Source organism: Carassius gibelio, chromosome A15 (genome assembly GCF_023724105.1).
Source record: "Carassius gibelio isolate Cgi1373 ecotype wild population from Czech Republic chromosome A15, carGib1.2-hapl.c, whole genome shotgun sequence".
Lineage (NCBI taxonomy): Eukaryota > Metazoa > Chordata > Actinopteri > Cypriniformes > Cyprinidae > Carassius > Carassius gibelio.
In genome coordinates, this window is record NC_068385.1 from 15,061,942 (window position 1) to 15,082,804 (window position 20,863).

Here is a 20,863-nt window from a genome sequence, read left to right on the forward strand (position 1 = left end):
AAAATTTTTACTTTGAAAAGAATTAACTATCTATTACTTAGCCAAAGCAAAAAGTATCTTTGAATTAAATAATATTTTTAAGTTTAATGAGATCTCAAATTATACTTTGTCTTAATGTTTTTTCTTTGTATTAACTTAATTATTTTACTTTCTATCTAACCAAATATCCAAACAAATACAATTTAAAACATTGATGTAATATGAAAACAAAAATTACTTTCAGAATGTGTAATTTTATCAACTAAGATGAATGACTTCAAGCATCAAACATTTGACAGTTTATTTTGTCATAATAACATCCTGATACAAATACACATGCACAGGCACATGCAACAGAGGGCAATTAATTGAGTACTTCCACACCGTCAATGACAATGGAAATGTCCAGTGCACGACTAAGAGCATCAGTTTCACGGATCACAAAAAACGCCATGGTGGTCTTTTCAAATTCTCTCTCTGCTTCCTCCCTCTGGTCAGCCTAAAAACATAGGAGAGAGTAAATTGAGGGAATGTGAAAAAAAAAATAATAATAACAAAAAATATCCCTTCATCTGAAAATTCCAAAATGTAGCTTTCCTACTATGGAGGTCAATGTAGAGCCCAAACGTCTGTTGCTAACTTTCATTCAAATACCTTCATTTGTGTCCAGCATAAAAATAAAATGTAAACGGCTTATTACAAGAGTAGAGTAAGTGATGAAAATTTTTGGGTGAAGATGTACTTTTACACTTTCTTTAGCTTTGAAAATGCTTTTAAACACTTTGTACAAGCAAACGCTCGTACAATGTGTTGACCATTGTAGATAATCACAGACATATTCGTGGAAGAAAGTCACACAGGCTGATGTGTAAATGATAACACAATTTAGTAATTTAACTATAAAGTGATATGTCACTACCAAATCGAAATTTAGTTAGGATGCTTTGAGGGCGAGTAAAACATAGGGAAATGTTGATTTGGTAGTGAAATATAACTTTAAGGCAAACATGGTTGTAGAATATTTCAGTAGTTTACATTGTCTACATTACCTGGTATTCTTTGATCAGACAGCTTGCATCTTCACCAAGTTATGTGATCAGGCACTTCAGCAGGCACTCTCTTCTGATGTCTATGTCCAAACTCTACAAAATGTTCAAGATGTATTGTTTTTATTAGACCAATACACTACTAAATTGATCACCACAAGCAAATTTGTTTGCATGTAACCAATACCTGATCCATAACTTTAATAGTGTCCTTAGATTTCTCACGGAGGGCTCCACCTTTGCTCCTAATAACCTGGAGAAGCTGAGAGCTGTCTGTCTGTCCAAAGAGGCCATAAATCTTGATTGTAGAGGTAAGGTCGTGTTGCGAAAAAATTCTGCATTAATCTGTAAGAAAGAGAAACAGAAAATAGACTTCTGGAAAAAAAATAAAATAAAAAAGATTACTTTGAGAACTAGTTGTAAAAGACATATGCACACAATGCATTAAACAACAAAACATATAATTAGGGCATCCAAGACATTTTCACATTGAGTTACTTGCCAATGAGAATGGTGAGGTAGAGCATAGGAGAGAAGAAAGATAAATAACAAGCCTTATCCTCCAAAGCAAAAATTAAATGGTGCAAATTACTTACGTTTTTCATGTGGCTGGATTATTCAAAACCTGTCCTAATTGTTGTTCAGCAGTACCCCGTCCTACAAAAGACAAAATGAATTAACCACCTGGCTCACATAAACAGATCACTTATTAGCGAGTATGCTGGTCGACACAATGAGTTAAAATAAGTGTTTAGGCATGTCACTAAAGACATGTGTTTGGGCCTTCATGTAAAGCTAATGTTAATCATGAATGAGAGACCATACAAGTAAGCAGAGCGAATAACTTGCGAACATGAGTTTCATAAATCAATAAAAATCATCATAATATATACCTTCATAAAAACATTAAGTCTATACAAGTGTCTGAAGCGTGCATGTACTTTATACATGTAGCAGTACAGTATCGCACTCCAGCATACCCGAAACAGTCTTTATACTACGTTTCAATATCAATCCATCTCACCTGAAGCAGTTTTCTTGTATTATTTTATTTCCACTCGGTTTAACATTGTAATGAGGGAAACGTGTAAACCTTCTAAACGATTTAGAGCAGTCAAACTAGTACGTTAATACTAACCGTATGTAAAACACCAGTAAAACATAACATTTTATGAAATCATACACGTATAATTTTAATAATACGGCCCAGATGTACGTTTAAAATTACTTACCAATTTTCTTTATTCACGTTTTACCACGCCGAGTTCATCCATGCGGTTTAACAAGAATGCTGAACGTCCTCACGCATGACCCTGGATTACGTTATCACGTGACAATGGGAACCAATATTTTAAATTTCAATTTACATAAATGTATATTTTACACTAACAATACATTCTTTTAATTTTAAATTGACCAAATATTTACATAACACTGATGGCTAGACAGAAAATTTAATGTTTTGAGTTAGATCAAGTAACGTTATAACGACTTCTTTAGAGTAATGACATGCCATGTGCACTTTTTTTCAGTGTATTGACTCAAATCTAATATACTCCCAAAAGTTTACACTCTCTTAATTCATAAGTCACTGTGTTATATTTAAGCTAATTAAGACGGACATTTTCGACATATTTTGTGTATATATTTTAATATTCAAACGGCAGGAGACAGTGCTGACGCTGTGGGTCTCGTGCGCGTGCCTCCGGTGTACAAGCACAGAAAGCCCTTGTGGGATTAACGATTTCAGTTCTGTTTCGCGGCTAATAGCGGTTTTAAAATAATCAAGCTCTTAATTTTTCATTGATCCATGATTCTTTGCTCACTCTAACGTGTCAGTAACTTCATGCAATCCGCCCAATTAAAGATGCGTGGGTGTATGTACATGTGACAAAACGCACCCATAAAACAGTTAACTTATTCAAACGCATCATATAACGTTACATATTTATCAGATGCAGTTACAGTAAATTAAAGCATTTTGTATTAGTTACTCACCGATATTGTGGAACTGCTGTCAGCCGCAGTCTGGATGTGAGGGGAAACAAGATGGCCGTCGATCGTAAAATTCTCAAACCCAACCACGATTACGTCAGTGGTCACGTGGTTTACACAGAACGCAAAATTATTGATTTGATGTGTAGCACATAGTTTAAATTAAACCAACAAAACTTAGATTTACTTTAAATTAAAGTAAATAATTTACTTAAGCTCAAGAACAAGACAGAAAATTAAATAATTTAAGTCAGATTAAGTATAAAATGTGCTTTAGAGTAATGACAGGGCTGTTGCACTTTTTTCAGAAGACTACTGAGTGATCTTGGATTGCATGTTACACCTGTGGTGATTCTGGAAGACAACCAAGGAGTCATTGCACTAAGAATCCAGTTGACCATTCACAGACTAAGCACATAGACATTCGCTATCATTACATTCGTGAGTGTGTGCAAAATGGTCAATCCAACTACAGTACTGCCCTACAGATGAAATGAAGGCAGATATCTAGACCAAGCTATTAGTAAGACAAGTTTGAGAATCTTAGGAGTGAGACTTTCTTTCATTTACTTAAAATTATCGTAACAGTTAATAGATTAGATTGTGCTTAGTGTTAATTGTGTTACGATACAAAATCTTTTCACATGGTAAAAATACAAAGAAAAAGAACATCCAAGTTTTTATTAATGTGATTTATTGTATTTTGACAGTTTTTTTTTTTTTTTTTTTTTTTTTTTTTACAATTAAAATGTACCATTAAAATTACATAAAATTAAAGTTTACCATTACATTGCTTAATGCTATTGGAAAATTAAGTGGGGGTGCTTCAACAGATTCATCCCAGATGATGAAATCTGATGCCATATGAGTGTCTACAAAATAAGGCCCAGCCCATCTAAAGCGCTATAAAAACTGCGAGAAAGTGAGGATAGCTAGGAGGTTTTCACCATTTGCCTTGAGGTACATCACAAGTCACATCGTCTGACTTCATGATGTTTTTCCATGGCAAATTTTTGCTGTGAAGATGAACTTAACAGAAAACAACAATTTGAGCAGCACATCTAATTCGAGTAAAGAGAAGCTTTTGCTGGTGCAGGTACCGGTGGGGATTCTTCTCTGTGTGAACAGATTGATGATTTTCACCTTTCTGAAGAAAGAGACCTTCAGGGAAACACGCTACATTCTGTTTGCTCAGACTCTTTTTGTTGACTCTACTCTTATGGTGTTGACTGATTTAAATCTTGTGGGGTCATCTAACAAGTACCCCGTGCACATAATTCCTTGCTATATCTTATGCACACTTTTGTCTTTGTTTCGCTATTTGTTCACCCATGACTCTTTTAGCCATGTGTTTGGAGCGCTATGTGGCCATATGTATGCCTCTTAGACATGCCAGCATCTCCACACCTAAAAACACCTTCATTGGGCTTCTTGTCATATGGAGTTTCAGTTTTGTCATTCCATTGTTTATTTTCATAGTCTCATTTGTTTACATTCCTCCTGATGTCTTGTACCTTTATGTTGTGTGTACCTTGGAGGTGATGTTACAGAAAAAATGGCTGGCAGACATGAGAGCGACGAGTCTGCAGCTCATATTCATCATAATGTTTTGTGTTATTGTTTCCACCTACATCAAGATTATGTTGGCAGCCAGATCTGCCTCCTCCGAGAGGAAGAACTCCACAAACAAGTGTCTCAAAACTATAATTCTCCACGGTGTTCAGCTGCTTCTGTGTATGATGCAGCTTTTAATGCCTTATATAGAAATGCCTTTATGGAAAGTAGATGTCATTGTATTTGTGAATGTAAGGTACACAAATTTCATATTGTTTTTGATCTTGCCTCGTTGTCTGAGTCCCTTAATTTATGGATTAAGAGACAAAAAGTTTTATGATGCTCTTAAATGTTATACCTTTTGTGGCATTTTGGTTTATAATAAGAACAAAACAGGAGATGATAAAACCTTTAGAGGTGTAGTAAGCACTTCCATACACAATTAAACCTCGCTCAATGTTTAGTGTATTGATTTATTCACATGAACAGCACTATTGTTAAGCATTCATTTTAATTATTTATAATAACTTATTTCTAAATATATTTTGGCTCACAGTGGGTATGCTACTGTATGTTTCTATATGTCTATTAAATATAAAAATGTTTGTGACGGTAATATACAAGATGCAGATTGTTTTTATTAAGACAAAGTCGATAGGATTTTACTAAAGATATGTTGTAACAGTGTGTCAGGTGCTAGCTATTGGTGAAACAATTTGTCATATATATATATATATATATATATATATATATATATATATATATATATATATATATATATATATATAGATATAGATATATAGATAGATAGATAGATAGTTTTGGGATAGGCCTATACTGACAAATTATCATCACACAGATAGCCAAATGCTGATTGTGGAAAGAGTTCTCCTTAAAAAAGTTTTATCAATATTTTTCAATGTTTTCTCATATAAAAGTTCTTTATAAACCAAGAATGACAGCTCTCTACTCTTCAGAATATATTTTATATGTTACACTACTGTGTGAAATGATTTTAGATCTACATCTAAACTGTTCTGTGTTGTATGTTCATATAATCAATTCTATATAGAATACCAATTGCTGTGTTTTAGAGCACACTATATGCATCCTGTAATAGCTGTACAATACAGTATACAATATCAAGGTTATTGCATCCCACTTGGAATAAAATACATTATTGAAGTAGTATGTAACCTGGATTTTTTTAAAGTATGCATCCATTCATGCTTTTTGGTCAATATCAGCCACAACCCCGATGCTTTATTTTCCACTTTTTTAATCTGTATAAAAGTGCTGATAAATATAATGCAGGTTGTGCCACAGCAGTTTTTAAATGTACAAACCAAAGTTAATTAATATTGAATATTAAAGTAATGATTTTAATGTTAAAGCTTACGCAAAAAAACAGTATGAGAAGAGAGAGGAGGAGCTGTGACATCACAGGTAGAGAGCAGGTGAGAGCTTTCAGTGCATGGAAAACTATGCTTGTTTTACATTGATATTTTACTATACAACTGATTTGTGTGAAAACATTTAATGTTTTTTGATACTTGATTTTGTTTCTTTTCCCCATTTGTTTCCAATAATTTGTGATTACGTCTGTAAATAAATAACTTAAACTTAACTAATAAACTATTAAATTAAAGATAAACATTTAAATTCAGCCAGGTTTGAGATTCTGTGATCAATTTAGTTTTTGTATTTTTTTGTTATTATATATATATATATATAATTAATATAATATAATTCAAGTCAACACTCTAAAAAAACTTTCTTTTTGATCATTTTGACTCATGTGTACAGCATGTTTAACTGCCAACAGTTGAATCAGTGAGACATTTCTATATTCACATATATTCACATAAATGTATATATTTTGTGTTTAATGTGAATAGAGTGAAAAATTAGCGATGGCCGAATTTTCATTAGAGGACAATATGAAAAGTTTCATAAAATCATATCAACTGACAATTTTTTTTTTTTTCAACAAATTGTAATTATTAATTTAGATGAATGGTGTTTCTTCCTCTTCCTATTTAGCTCTGTCAGAAGAGATCCAGTGTTCGATCTGTCTGGATTTGTTCACTGATCCAGTCAGCACTCCATGTGGACACAACTTCTGTAAGAGCTGCCTGAACCAGTGCTGGAACAACAGTCAGACCTACAGCTGTCCATTCTGTAAAGAAACATTCAGTAAAAGACCTGACCTCGAGATCAACACAGCACCCAGACAGAATAAATCTGAGGTTCTCTGTGATATCTGTGATGTTATTAAGATGGAAGCGCTGAAGATGTGTCTGGTGTGTCAGAGCTCTTACTGTGAAACTCACCTGGAGCCTCATCAAAGAGTCGCACATTTAAAGAAACACAAACTGTATCCCGGGGAAGATCTTGAGGACTATATCTGTCAGAAACATGAGAAACCTCTGGAGCTGTTCTGTAGAGATGATCAGACATGTGTGTGCTTGCACTGTGCAATGAAAGACCACAAGCATCACAACACTGTTGCTGTAGAGGAGGAGAGTGGAGAGAGGAAGATAACAACAATGTGACCTTGGCAGATAAGGGAAATCTGTTTTATTACTTGGGTATTGCAACAGATCAGTATTGAAACGTCCACTGGGAGGTGCTAAAAGCCAATTATTTTTTTTCCAAAACACATGGACATAATCAAGGTTGAATTCGAATACTAGCATACTACTACTAAGCCTACTTTTACCATATATTTTTAAGCAAAAATAGTTAGAGTTGCATTAATATGCAGTTCCAAACTGATCAACTGTTTCATTAGATTGATTACTATTTCGCTCCATTGTAAACACTCCATTGAGAGATGTCAGTCTGATCTGCTGGAGATGATGGAGCAGAAGCAGAAAGCAGCAGAGAAGCAGGCTGAGGAGCTGGTTAAAGAGCTGGAGCAGGAGATCACTGAGCTACAGAGGAGAGACACTGAGCTGGGGCAGCCCTCTCAAACTGAGGATCATCTGCGCTTCCTACAGGTCAGTGTCCTCCTGTCTGCTCACATCACAACACAACTCTCCCCATGCTGAGGGATTTCTGCTCTCTCCTGCTGTAGATTTACCCATCGCTGATCAGACCTACATACACCAGCAGCTGGTCTCAGATCAGTATTAGTGACACTCAGCTGAGTGTGACGACTCTGAGAAAAGCTCTGATTCAGCTGCAAGAGACTCTAGATGAGAAACTCACCAAGTCTGGTAAGAAACTGACAAATGCATTGTACATGTTTTCTTTTTTAATAAATCATGTTTAATATTTAAATTTAAAATAATGTAATTTAAGGAAATCAATTATAATCAACATGCAATACCATTTTATAAATAGGTCTAGTGTCACACAAATATATAGTTAATTTTTAAATGATTCAGTTAATAGTAAACAATATGGGGTTAAGTGAGGTTAACTAAAGTTCGGGAGCAGGGCCACGCCTCAAACAATCACCTGACTTCCAAACCTCCATATATACTGGGCCACCTCACACCGCTCTGCTAGTCTCGTTCTCTCGAACCCACCCTTCCCTCCCTTTCTCATCCATTCAGCCAACCTTATCCCACATTATATTTCTATCAGGTTGTATCAGGGGGTCCTCATTGTCTGGCCTAAATATACGCTAGAGACAGTACCCCCACCCTGAGTCTCCCTGAGCCATCAATTCAAGATGCCCTGATCAACCTGACCATCATCCCTTTCCCTCGACCCCCTTCATCCTCTTTCTACTCTTCCCCAGTTGGTTTGTGGCGTGGTCCTAGCTAGTCAAACTAATAGTGTTCAACACAAAATTAGATGAATTTATTTGGACACGGTTTCTGGTCATATTTTATTACCATTTTATAAACTATAGTGAATAAACTGTGATAATGTGTGAAATGTTTTACAAATATCATGAATTATTAATAAATGTATTTTCAGTTTACTTGAACTAACCTTGCCTTGTCATAAAGAGGTAAATTAGAACTGCAAAATCAACTAATTGCATCCAAAATAAAAGTTTATTTTCATAACATGTGTGTGTTATATAAATACATATATATGTTTAAGAAATTGAATCATATGAATTATATTATATACAAATCATATGATCCTTAAATATATACATGTATATGTGTGTATATTTATATTAACATATAAATATACACAGTACACACACAAATATTATGTAAACACAAATTTTTATTTAGGATGAGATTTTTTGAGATTAATCGATTTCACAGCCCTAGGTGAATTTATCTGATATTTTAAGAGACTGACTGACAGTTGGGTCTGTTGGGTCTTCTTTATGATATTTTCTGCAAGTTGATATCACATCACTTGGTTGGTTGCAAAACATGAATTTAATTTGGTGGACAACATTTTAATCCGATTAAAATGTGCTCTACATTTTGCTGCATCCAAGTCATGCAGTATATGTGAAATGCATATTAAATGAGTAGATAATCAAGTCTATGTTCAACTTTGTTTTTATATTAATTAACAATACCTGGGAAGAAAGGATGGAGCAGGCTCATGAGCATAAGTGCGAGAAATATCAATATTTTTTAATCCTTGAGAGCCAGCAAAATGGATGGAAGTCCTGGAATTTACCATTAGGGGTCGGCTGCAGAGGTTTTGGTGGGCAGTCACTCTGGAGAACCCTTGGGTGGCTGGATATTGAAGGGATGGCCAGGAAACAGATGGGCAAGGTAACCAAACAGGATGAAACAGCACCTCAGTGGATCTGGATGCAGTTGGAGGTGCGGTGGCAGAGCCAACCAACTGAAAGGCAAAAACTAAATAGAGTTGGTGGTGGTCAGCAGGGGTAGATCCAGGACACTGCATCTGCTGTTGAGCCTTCCCGAGGTGACATGGGCTTAAATCGGTGGAACACCAATGAAGTGCGGTGCCCATTTTACGACCAGCTGTAACTACCAACTACTGTAAGAGAGAGAAGCGATACCACTGGCTCAGGGCTAAGTACATGGAAAGGTGGGCCAGTTGCGATGGGCTTATTGTATTTTGCATATAATGGTGGTTATCAACTCTGTCACACTGTCAGAATACTTTAATTTAACCCTATGAAATTTACTGTTGCTAATATTAGTTCATTTTATTGTTTAATGTGTATTGCCATTTTAAATTTTATGAGCCCCCGGAGGGAGATGGGATAGACCCCACCCAGTTGTGTAGTCAGTGCTATACATATGCCATATACTTTTTTACTTAGCCCTGAGCAAATGGTATACACCCATTGGTTCGTGGCTGTTTGCATATTATGACTTCTAAGGATCAATATTTACATATATCCTCCATATATTCACTTGTTTTGTTGCTTCACAAAACTGTAAACTACTGTCATATTAGCTTCCCCTTTAACTGTGTCCGATACTGTAGTGTGAAACTCGTGATTCTTTATTGTAATTTGTGCATTACCAGTCCATCATCGACTGAGTATGTCTGCTGCAGCGAAAGCATAATAATCCCCTTCAGGCCCAGTTCTACATGGAGTGCTAGAGGCTGCTGCTAACTCTGATACTGAAGCCTGATTTCTTTTATGTTCGTGTAGCTGCATGAACAAATGGTGCTTCAACCTACCAAAAGGGTGGAGCTGACTGCTATATAAGTCTCAGAATACCATTCCTCAGAATCTTTTTACATAGGGACAGTCATCAACTTGCATGCAGCCTTATAGCACAGCAGCTTATGCAACGCTCATTCCCTTATCTCCAGGAAGGCTGAGGTACTGCTTTGTACACTTATGGGGAATGCATCCAATAGTGCCATGCTATAAGCAAGTGCAGAACAAAGCCATTCTGTGAGCCCAGCCCTGGAGCGCCCATAATGCGGGTGCTGAAAAAAGCAACAAAAATGAGACCTAAGCCTACAGACTGGGGTTTACATAAGACCTTTGTAACTTATTCATGGGATTAGATAAATTAAGCAGACCAAATCCATGTCTGAAGGGCAGGGACACCCAGGATATAAGATCTGGTGAAGGTATAAGGTGAAGACAAGACGGCAGCCGCATCGATATCACAAATTGAAACTCCGTTGGACCAAGCCCAGGAGGAGGCCATTCCTCTGGTGGAGTAGAACCGCACTCTGATAGGAAACTTTAAGCCTGATGGGGGGAAGAGCCACATTCACGCACTTCGTAAAAGTGTGCAGGGTTGGAGACAATCCGAATGGCAGGACTGAATATTGATAAGCCACCCCCTCGAATGTGAATTGCAAGAACCATGAGGGGTTGTGATGACGGGCTATCTGGATGTCGAAGTAAGTATCTCTCAGATCCACCACTAACAACAGACCCCTGGATATATCTGTGTGAGGATCTGTTTCAAAGTCAGCATCTTGAACATCCAATAAAGGGCAGAGATAAGCAGCGACCGCCTTTTCAAGAGGACAGGGCATGCCATAACATTTCTCTTCAGTGCCATTAATGGAGATGAGGGCAGAAGTGTAGCAAATAACAGTGTGAATATGATGCATGCGGCGAGTGTGATTTCACCAAGTACAACATGTTCCTGGATCAACATCCTTGTTGATCCTGGAACAACATTCCAATCAACCAATCAGAATTGAGATATAACTTTTCAATAAATATCTATTTTACGCTTACAATGGGGGTTAGTTGCTTCTACAGCCTTGTTAAACAGCTATCATTTCCCACTGATTTTAGGAATAAATTATGTGTAGGGTTAGGTTTAGGGGTAGGGATTGGGTTTAGTCAATAATGTTGATCCAGGATAATCAAAAGATGTTCATCATGAATGGGAAAAATTGGTCGGGTGGGAGGATTGACCGCATCCTGGCAGGTACCACTCATCTAAGAGGCTGCGGGTGGGCTCTTCCGGAGCCAACCAGTCTAAGCCCACTTCCTCCACAGCCTCCAAGAGAATGCGAATCAAACATGCTGTCCAGAATTTCTTGGTGAGTAACACAGCACTGTAAATATTGTTTCCTCAAGTAACCTAAAATGTGCATCATTTACACACTTTTTTATGTACACACTTTTTTATGTTCACAGGTCTGATATAAAGAATGTTTTTTTAACGTGGCCGAAATTTCCCAAATAGAGAAAAGTTTTGCACCGCAAGAAAGTAATTTGAGGTAACATTGCCCCCACACCCTTGGTCCCTGTCACGAATAAAGCCTTTGTTCACCAGAGGGTTCTATTTCCTGAATATGGACTCTTTTTCATCCGTGAAGTGCTCCTTAATATCAATAATACAATTTCTGATACTGTTCAGAACAAATTTTTTAAGTATATGGTATAAGAATTAAATTATAATGCATTAAATATATTGTAACGCTATAAAAACTTCATAATCAAGGGAAGAAGGAGGCGGGAACTGGCGGACTTTTTAATAAAAACTTTAATGATAAAATAAACACAAAACAGCGCGAAAGCCCTTCACGGACGATTGCCGCACACAAACCAAAACGCAAAATAAAATCCAGGCCTGGTCCTCTCTCATCCTTATATGTTGTAACTAAACCCCATTACACTTCCAGAGCTCCTCCGTGGGACTCGAGACCGGTGAGTGGTGCAGGTGTCGCTCATTTCTAATCACTCCACCAGCCTCGACCCATTCCCACGGCTCTCAGCCCCACCCCACTCGTCAAATACAATCATTGCCATTCGCAGGCTGCGGGTACCCGGGAGACTCCCCCATACCCCCCCCCCCCACATTTAAATCAAATGTGTTTGTTTTGATGACCTTCTATTTTAGTTTTCTGCCTTGCAGTGTCAGAGACCATATAGCACAGATACACTAAATCTGGTAAGATGGTTCCAAACCCCATACACTACTCAGAGAGAGAGAAATGTTTACATATATTTCTGACATTTATTCATGAAACATATAAACATCTTAAAACCATTTTTATAAAGAAAAGAAGGTACAGATTAACCTCAAAATGCTCAACCCTGATAATTGAATTAAGGAACAACCAATCAGAGAACACTTGTAACTATATGCAATGCTAAGAAGAATCTCCTTACACCTAATCTGAATTACATAATTAGATTCCAAAAATTAAGTACTTGTAAATTATATAATATACCCTATAGAGTGTATTACATTTTAAAATTATCATACTCAGATTACAGTCACTTTTTTGTGAATTACATAATTACTTATCCACACAATGGCAGTGTATTAGAGTCTCCCTGATATGTATTTTTCTTTTTTAATGCTTCTTTCTTAAAATCCCTCTATTTACTATATTCACAATTGTTGTGTAAATACATTTGCAAACCATTTTATTTATTCATTAAAACAAGTTTGATTAATAAAAAGTAATCTAGATAGTAGTCATATTACATTACTTAAAAGGACATTAAAAAGACAACATAGATTAGGGGTGAGCAGGGCACAAACTAATGCGTGGTTAGTTGTGACATGCATCGATAAAACTTTTCTACGCATGATAGCATAACAAAACTTGCAGTATTAACTAGTTGTATTATCAACACTATATAAATAAAAAAATGTACCAAAATTCAAAAATCTTTTTGATGGTATCACTGAACATGCTGGCTTAAAGGGGTCATATAACGTTGCTTAAAATAACATTATTTTGTGTATTTGGTGTAATGCAATGTGTTTATGTGGTTTAAAAAACACATTCCTTAAATGTACATTATTTTTTCTCCTCTACAACCTACCTTTCTGAAATACTTACATTTTTACAAAGCTCATGGTTCTGTAAAGTGAGGTACACTGATTGGCCAGCTATCCAGTGCATGTGATTGGCCGAATACCTCAAACATGTGACAGAAATGTTACGCCCCTTACCATAATGTGATGCCTTGTGTCCTGGCTCAATGAGACAAAACAAATAAAACCCATTATAAACTAGGCATTTGTTGCATCCAGTTGGGACATAATTCGCATAATTACTGATTATAATGACTTATACTGTCATTTTTCACGTTGCGTTGAGTATCGCACCACGTAAAAATAAAACCATATCTGCATTTGGGATTGGAGAAACGACAAACAACAAGTGGTACTCTACAATGTTTAGAACTTGCGTATGAATCATCAGTGGCAAATCCTTTAAATATAAAAACATTCTTACAGACTGTGGGTCAGAAGAGCCAGAATGACCTTGCAAAGTTGGAATTGCCCCACATAAAAAAAAAAAAAAAAAAACAGACAGTGGCATTTTAGGCTACTCTCACAGGAAATAGTCCTCGTACTCCACAAAATGCGCTGCACACATCTGAATAATTGGGTTGAACTATTCCGGGACAGTGAGTGTGATTTCACAAAGTGCAGCAAATATCTGTTTTAGGCTTACAATCAGAGTTAGGTGCTTCTACACCCTTGTTAATCAGCTATCATTTCCCACTGATTTTAGTAATAAAATATGGATAGGGATAGGTTTAGGGGTAGGGATTGAGTTAAGTCTATAATTTTGGACAATAATGTTGATCCAGGATCATCAAAAGATGTTGATCCAGGAACATGTATTACTTGGAAAATCACGGTGACCGTTCCGGCACAGTGTTGTAAATACAACTTAACCACTGATTTCTAGTTGTTTTGGAAGGCCAAATAAAGTAGCTTCACTTTCACAATGAAACACTACATGGTGCCGGTGGCAAAAGCAAGAATAAAATTTACGCCTTCTTTCTTTGGGTGAGGATTTGGGCAGGGTTGTGCAAATCTTCCAACATCATGACGTAGAAATGTGGGGGCGTGTTGGAATGAGCCTTTTTAAGTAGGAGTGGTTGACATTCAACTTTTATAAAGAATATCTCTTTGGATTTGAGACTTTAATCTTTGCAACTTTACAGATCTTCTTTATGCACCAAGAGCGTGTAACACTCCAATGAGAAAGAAAAAGATTAAATTGCATCATATGACCCCTTTAAGTAAAATTTGAATCTCAGTATTTTTAATTTATTGAAAATGAGACAAATGGGGGAAGTGTTGTGTTTTGAATGCGTTTCTTCATCTTTTTGCCCACACATAGCTGTGTGTTGCGATCAGGGTTGTTCCAGTGGGGCCTTAGTTGCAATGTTTTCCAAATTAGGTTATTTTTAATTCTTAGAAAAATGCCATCACTATGAGTACATACATATATCCATTAGATCATAACATATATAGAGTATATACAGCCGACCCACCATTGTTCCTCCATCATTCTTCCAGCACCCCAATTTTCTATTTGGGGGTTCTATTTGGTTTCTCTATTGTTATTATCCCAGCTTTAATTTAAAGTTTCATGTTTTAATTGTAATTTTAACTGACACGTAAAATGATCAGTGGATCTAAATTTTTGCCTTCCTTTTTACTATCCGGGCTAAACAGTGGGTAGAGTTTCTCAGTGAAAGACTGACCAGTGAAAGAATACATATGAGATCTAGATTCCACATCATAAAAGGAGACCAGACCCTCCTCATAATCCACAAACACACCTACGACCTGAGGCTTCACTTTCAGAGACAGAGGGACAGAGGGAGATTCACGAGCTCTGTACTGATACCCATCCCTCATAACTATAGCCCAATATCCATTCTCAGGACACTCTGAGATCATTCCCTTCCTGTTAATGGTTTCTCTGGCCACTCCTAAATCCCAGTCAGTCTTTCCCTTTACCTGCACTTCAAAATAAAATCTTCCTGAGCTGAAACCCTCTTTTGCCAGGACAAGGGAACAAAAATTAAACCGTTCTGGGTTATCTCTGAGTACAATATCAAAGTCTGCACTTGTCACTTGTTTTCTATCATCAGATAGAATGAGTTTTGGAAAAGCTGTATCAGGATCCAGAGTCACATCCACTGAAAGACAGATCAGATATGAATCACAGAATGTATAGTATATGACTTTAAATTCTTATTTGTGACAGTCTAATCAAGCACATCACAAACTGTACCTGCATATTGTTGCATCCTCTTTATCACTGTGAAGACAAATGACAATGGACAATTATTGCAGAAGTTTTAATATAATACAACTTAAATACAGCTCAAGTTCCTATTCAAACTCCGGTTTGTTTCTCTGCTGGTTTTATTATTGCTGCCTACATATTACTGAAATCAACATGTTTAAGGTCAGATCATTTCTATGGTTTTATTTAAATATATCCGTGAGAGGAGGGACAGCAAGTATATTAGTTTGTGATGTTGATTTTTTTTATTTTTTATTTTTTTTGTATGCATATTTTTATTATCTGTAGGATACTTTTTCCACCTTCATATTAGCTTTATTCACTGCTATCAAAAGATAATATTCTGTTTTCTTACCAGACTTGCTGAGTTTCTCGTCTAGAGTCTCCTGCAGCTGAATCAGAGCTTTCCTCAGAGTCGTCACACTCAGCTGAGTTTCACTAATACTGATCTGAGACCAGCTGCTGGTGTATGTAGGTCTGATCAGCGATGGGTAAATCTACAGCAGGAGAGAGCAGAAATCCCTCAGCATGGGGAGAGTTGTGTTGTGATGTGAGCAGACAGGAGGACACTGACCTGTAGGAAGCGCAGATGATCCTCAGTTTGAGAGAGCTGCCCCAGCTCAGTGTCTCTCCTCTGTAGCTCAGTGATCTCCTGCTCCAGCTCTTTAACCAGCTCCTCAGCCTGCTTCTCTGCTGCTTTCTGCTTCTGCTCCATCATCTCCAGCAGCTCAGACTGACATCTCTCAATGGAGCGCATCAGATCAGTGAAGAGCTCAGTACTGTCCGCTTTCTCTTTTTCTGACGCTGTCTGATAAATCAATAGCATTTTTCTTTATGATTGAAAAGTAAATCACAGCATAAACAAAATGTTTTCAATGATCTTTATAGAAAATAACTCTAAGATCTAACCATTTTTTTTAACATCTGCATTATTTCTGCAATAATTTCCTGAGAGTACTCACTTTTTTTAGTTCTGCTGAGTGTTTGATGTCTTGAATTTTATTCATTCTCTCCTGGATCATCTGCTGCACGTCTGTCTGCATGTCCTCCAACTTGGTCTATAGACAAAGACACATTTTATCTTTAATATCTATTTATAAATTAAACACGAAAAAAGAAAAAAAATCATGTTGTTTAAATAAATAATGCATGTATCTCCAACCCATCTGGCTCTGCTCTCCTCCTCTACAGCAACAGTGTTGTGATTCCTGTGATTTGTTACAGCACAAAGCAAGCACACACATGTCTGATCATCTCTACAGAACAGCTCCAGAGGTTTCTCATGTTTCTGACAGATATAGTCCTCAAGATCTTCCTGGGGATCGATCAGTTTGTGTTTCTTTAAATGTGCGACTCTTTGATGAGGCTCCAGGTGAGTTTCACAGTAAGAGCTCTGACACACCAGACACATCTTCAGCGCTTCCATCTTAATAACATCACAGATATCACAGAGAACCTCAGATTTATTCTGTCTGGGTGCTGTGTTGATCTCGAGGTCAGGTCTTTTACTGAATGTTTCTTTACAGAATGGACAGCTGTAGGTCTGACTGTTGTTCCAGCACTGGTTCAGGCAGCTCTTACAGAAGTTGTGTCCACATGGAGTGCTGACTGGATCAGTGAACAAATCCAGGCAGATCGAACACTGGATCTCTTCTGACAGAGCTAAATAGGAAGAGGAAGAAACACAATTTATTATCTGCATTTAGAATTTATGTATACATAAACAGGAATATTGTAAAATCAGTCTAACTTGATGGGATGTTTTTTTCTCTCTTTATTTCAGTTACTGAATTACTGGTGTAGCCAGAAGTTTTCTTTACGTTCTTACTTTGTTTTTGTGAAGTTAATGAAGCCATTGCTCTTCCCCTCTTTAAACCTATTCAGGAAAAAGTCATAACACATTTCTCATTTTGTGAATGAAACATTATTTTATATGTATTCTGTAATATTTCCCAGATCAAACTACTTTTTCATACAGTATACCAGTGTTTCACAAGTTCACGCTTACATATAATTAGCTGAGGTATGGTATGTGTATTTGGCATGCTGTCCAGGGAAGGGCGCCGAGCTCGGGGAATGGCCCGAACCTAGAGTACCCCCCCTTCCCCGTCTATTCATAAAGTGAACTCAAAGTGAGGAGATGGGGTGGAGGAGGGATGCTGATAAACCGTCAATGGATAGAGGAAAGTCAGCGATATTTATACTATGGGACTGATTACTTGATTATGGTCCACCTGTGTCGATTAGGCTAAGTATCTGACGCGCTCCTCCCGAATCTTGTTAATAAAAACGTAATTTCACTAGTTCACGCTTACATATAATTAGCTGAGGTATGGTATGCTTATTTGGCGTGCTGTCCGGGGAAGGGCTCCGAGCTCGGGAATGGCCCGAAACCTAGAGTACCCCCCAAAAAGCAAATGTACAAGAGGACAGCCGCCAGTTTAAAGAACGCCCCCCCCAAAAATGGCATAGAGTACTGGCGGGGGCTGATTTGATTTTCTGAGAAGTCATCTCGTTGGCAGGCCGGAAGGGCCTACGTACTCTGGTGGGAGCGACTTAGGCATTGGAAGAGTAGGCCCTACCGGCTGCAGATACTGAACTACATGGTTGTTGGCACCCGGTAGGTAGGGCTCAAGCCGATGCTCAACAGAAGCTTGTGGCGTTGGAACGGTGAGCCCTACCGGCCGATGAGGAGGAGCAGCGTGGTTGTGGTGCCCGACCGGGAGGACACGAGTTGCCTCGACCGGAATAGGTCATGGTGTCGGCGTACGGGCCCTACTGGCTGATAGTCCCTGCTATTCAGTGGGCAAAGGGCCTAATGCTGACCGAGAGGGTCCATGAAGCCTCCGACAGGAGATTGAGACTCAGGATGACGGACGTCTGGGTCCTCTCGGTTTGGTAGATAAAAAGCTTTGGGCTGGCCGACAAGGAGGACGGTTAAGCCTCGCCTACCGGCAAATGGAAAAGTAAGTTGCGTGGCCGAGAGACTCTAACGACGTCCGAAGGGAGCACTCGCATCGAATGGGTAAGCCTCGCTAACCATAGAAAAGGAAAAGGTAAGGTTGTCTAATTGGGAGGCTCTTGTCGGCATCCGAAGGGAGCACACACATTGAACGGATAAGCCTCTCCGGATGTGGGACAGAAAGGGTAACATTCGGTGGCCAGGAGGCTCTCGCCAGCATCCAACAAGGACTTCCTGTTCCCGGAAACAACTGGGTGAGCCCTGCAGGCCGTAGGATGGAAAAGGTAAGTTTGTGTGGTCGTGAGGCTCTCGTTGACGTCTTATGGGAGTTTGCTACTCACGCCATGAGACGGGTACACCTTGACGACCGTAGGAAGGAGGGTTTATTTGTGTGTTTGGTACTTGCGGCATCGGACGGCTTGCTTATTGGGTTTTGCGACCTAGACCACGTGGAATGGTAGTGGTTGTCTGGTCAGGAGGCTCTTGCCAGTGTCCGATGGGAGCACTCGCATCGAACGGGTAAGCCTCGCTGGCCAAGGCTGGAAAAGGTCAGGTTGCCTAGCTGGGAGGCTCTGACCGACGTCCGATAGGAGCTTACCTCCAGGAATCGAACAGGTAAACCTCTCTAGCTGAAGGACGGAAAATGTTGTCTAGCTGGGAGGCTCTTACCTTCGTCCAACAGGAGCTTAGCTCCCGGAATCGAACAGTTAAGCCTCGCTGGCCAAAATACGGAAAAGGTAAGGTTGTCTAGCCAGGAGGCTCTCACCTACATCCAATTGGAGCCCCAACTCCATGCATTGGATGGGTAAACCTCTCCGTACGTAAGACAGAATGGCAAAAAGGGTAGCTGGATGATTTCACCTACGTCCGAAGGGAGTGTGAGCTCCTGGCAACGAACGGGTAAGCCTTGCTGGCCGCAGAATGGAAAAGGTGAGGTTGTCTGGCCGGGAGGCTCTCGATCCGATGGGAGCTCGAGCTCCTGGCATCGAAGAGAGAAGCCTTGCCGGCCATAGGATAGAAAAGTGCTATCTGTAGTCCAAATCTATGCGCAACCACACTCCAGATCAGCAGGTGGCGGTAATGCATCTTTACGCTGGTTTGCCAAAACCGCCATAAAACACGAGTAGAAGAAGACGGAACTGCGTCTGAACTGGGGTTTCGGCCTAGGCTGGTTGGATTCCTTCTGCTGCAATCCAGCGCTCGAGGAGAGCTCGGTCTTGGGCGGCACGATCGTTGTGTCGAGTGAGGCGAGCTTGGAGCTTGCACGGTCTATTGGCCACGACGTGTGGCTTTGCGAGGAGAGCAGCTGTCGCGATGACGCTTAATGCTGCTCAACGGCCGTGTTTGGCTGGGTAGAAATGATCTCGGGTCCGGCAAAAGCAGCAGGTCTTATAAATCCCTGGTGTAGCTCTCTTCGTTGGTATGAAAATTGTGGCTGTGATAAGGTGACAGACGAAGCGAACCAGCATGCTGATAAACCGTCAATGGATAGAGGTAAGTCAGCGATATTTATACTATGGGATTGATTACTTGATTATGGTCCACCTGTGTCGATTAGGCACAGTATCTGACGCGCTCCTCCGAATCTTGTTAATAAAAACATAATTCTACAACTGGTGGGTCACAGCAACTTTAGGGTAAGTATTGTGATGTGGTTGTCTAGCAAATCTAGCCAATAAGTCTGAATAACGCTGCATGATTTTTGCACAGATTTGATCAAAATCACTTAAGTAGAGTTTAGCTTTAAACTTCATTCACCTCAAGTTTTAATGTCTCCTAATAAATAGTAGCAATAACAACAGAGTTCCCGGTAAAACATGTTTGTTTGTATCTGTGGCTCAGATAGGTGCTTGCTGTGATAGGAACGTCATTTGATATAAAGTATTTTAAATACTGTTCCCGTTTTTAGATTAGCGTTTTTAGATTGCCATGTATCATGATACACCTCAGGTCTATCTGTTTCTGACAGTTCATTTGTATGTTCTTGATTATTTTAGTATCTGTAGCATTTGTGAATTGTGCATTGTGAATCTGTTTGGTAAAAAAGCAAAATTAACAAGATCAGAAATGGCAAAGAGGGACGGGGACATCCTGTGAAATATTACTGAGCACTTTTTATAGTGGCATGTTTGTAACATTATATAGATTATTAATTTTGCATAATTTAATTAGAATTATTTTTAATTTACAATGTAAACATTTAAAGCATTTATCTATCTATCTATCTATCTATCTATCTATCTATCTATCTATCTATCTATCTATCTATCTATCTATCTCTCTCTCTCTCTCTCTCTCTCTCTCTCTCTCTATATATATATATATATATATATATATATATATATATATATATATATATATATATACTGTATATACAGTATATATAGATCATTTTATTTTTATATTTATAGATGTACAAATT

The 20,863-nt window shown here is 38.4% G+C and overlaps 1 protein-coding gene, 1 long non-coding RNA gene and 1 pseudogene across 6 annotated transcripts; 1 reads left to right on the forward strand and 2 right to left on the reverse strand.

The window, feature by feature from the left end:
- Positions 1 to 266: 266 nt before the first annotated feature.
- Positions 267 to 3,127, reverse strand: LOC128028620 (uncharacterized). 5 transcript variants are annotated; one of them, XR_008187174.1, is made up of 6 exons: positions 3,024 to 3,106; positions 2,258 to 2,338; positions 1,622 to 1,682; positions 1,213 to 1,400; positions 1,029 to 1,119; positions 267 to 478 (listed from the first exon to the last, which is right to left on the reverse strand). It is a non-coding gene; the product is annotated as an uncharacterized LOC128028620 (long non-coding RNA). The 5 variants fall into 5 exon arrangements; XR_008187173.1 differs by having other exon boundaries at positions 1,213 to 1,370; positions 3,024 to 3,105; XR_008187176.1 differs by lacking the exon at positions 2,258 to 2,338 and having other exon boundaries at positions 3,024 to 3,127.
- Positions 3,128 to 4,044: 917 nt separating this feature from the next.
- On the forward strand, positions 4,045 to 5,020 carry LOC128028601 (odorant receptor 131-2-like; annotated as a pseudogene).
- Positions 5,021 to 14,515: 9,495 nt separating this feature from the next.
- On the reverse strand, positions 14,516 to 17,181 carry LOC128028852 (E3 ubiquitin-protein ligase TRIM39-like). The gene is made up of 6 exons (XM_052616177.1): positions 16,642 to 17,181; positions 16,442 to 16,537; positions 16,054 to 16,287; positions 15,835 to 15,976; positions 15,465 to 15,491; positions 14,516 to 15,369 (listed from the first exon to the last, which is right to left on the reverse strand). Exons 1-6 carry the CDS (start codon positions 17,179 to 17,181, stop codon positions 14,831 to 14,833), a joined length of 1,578 nt encoding a protein of 525 aa, XP_052472137.1. The 3' UTR covers positions 14,516 to 14,830.
- Between the last annotated feature and the right edge of the window lie 3,682 nt (positions 17,182 to 20,863).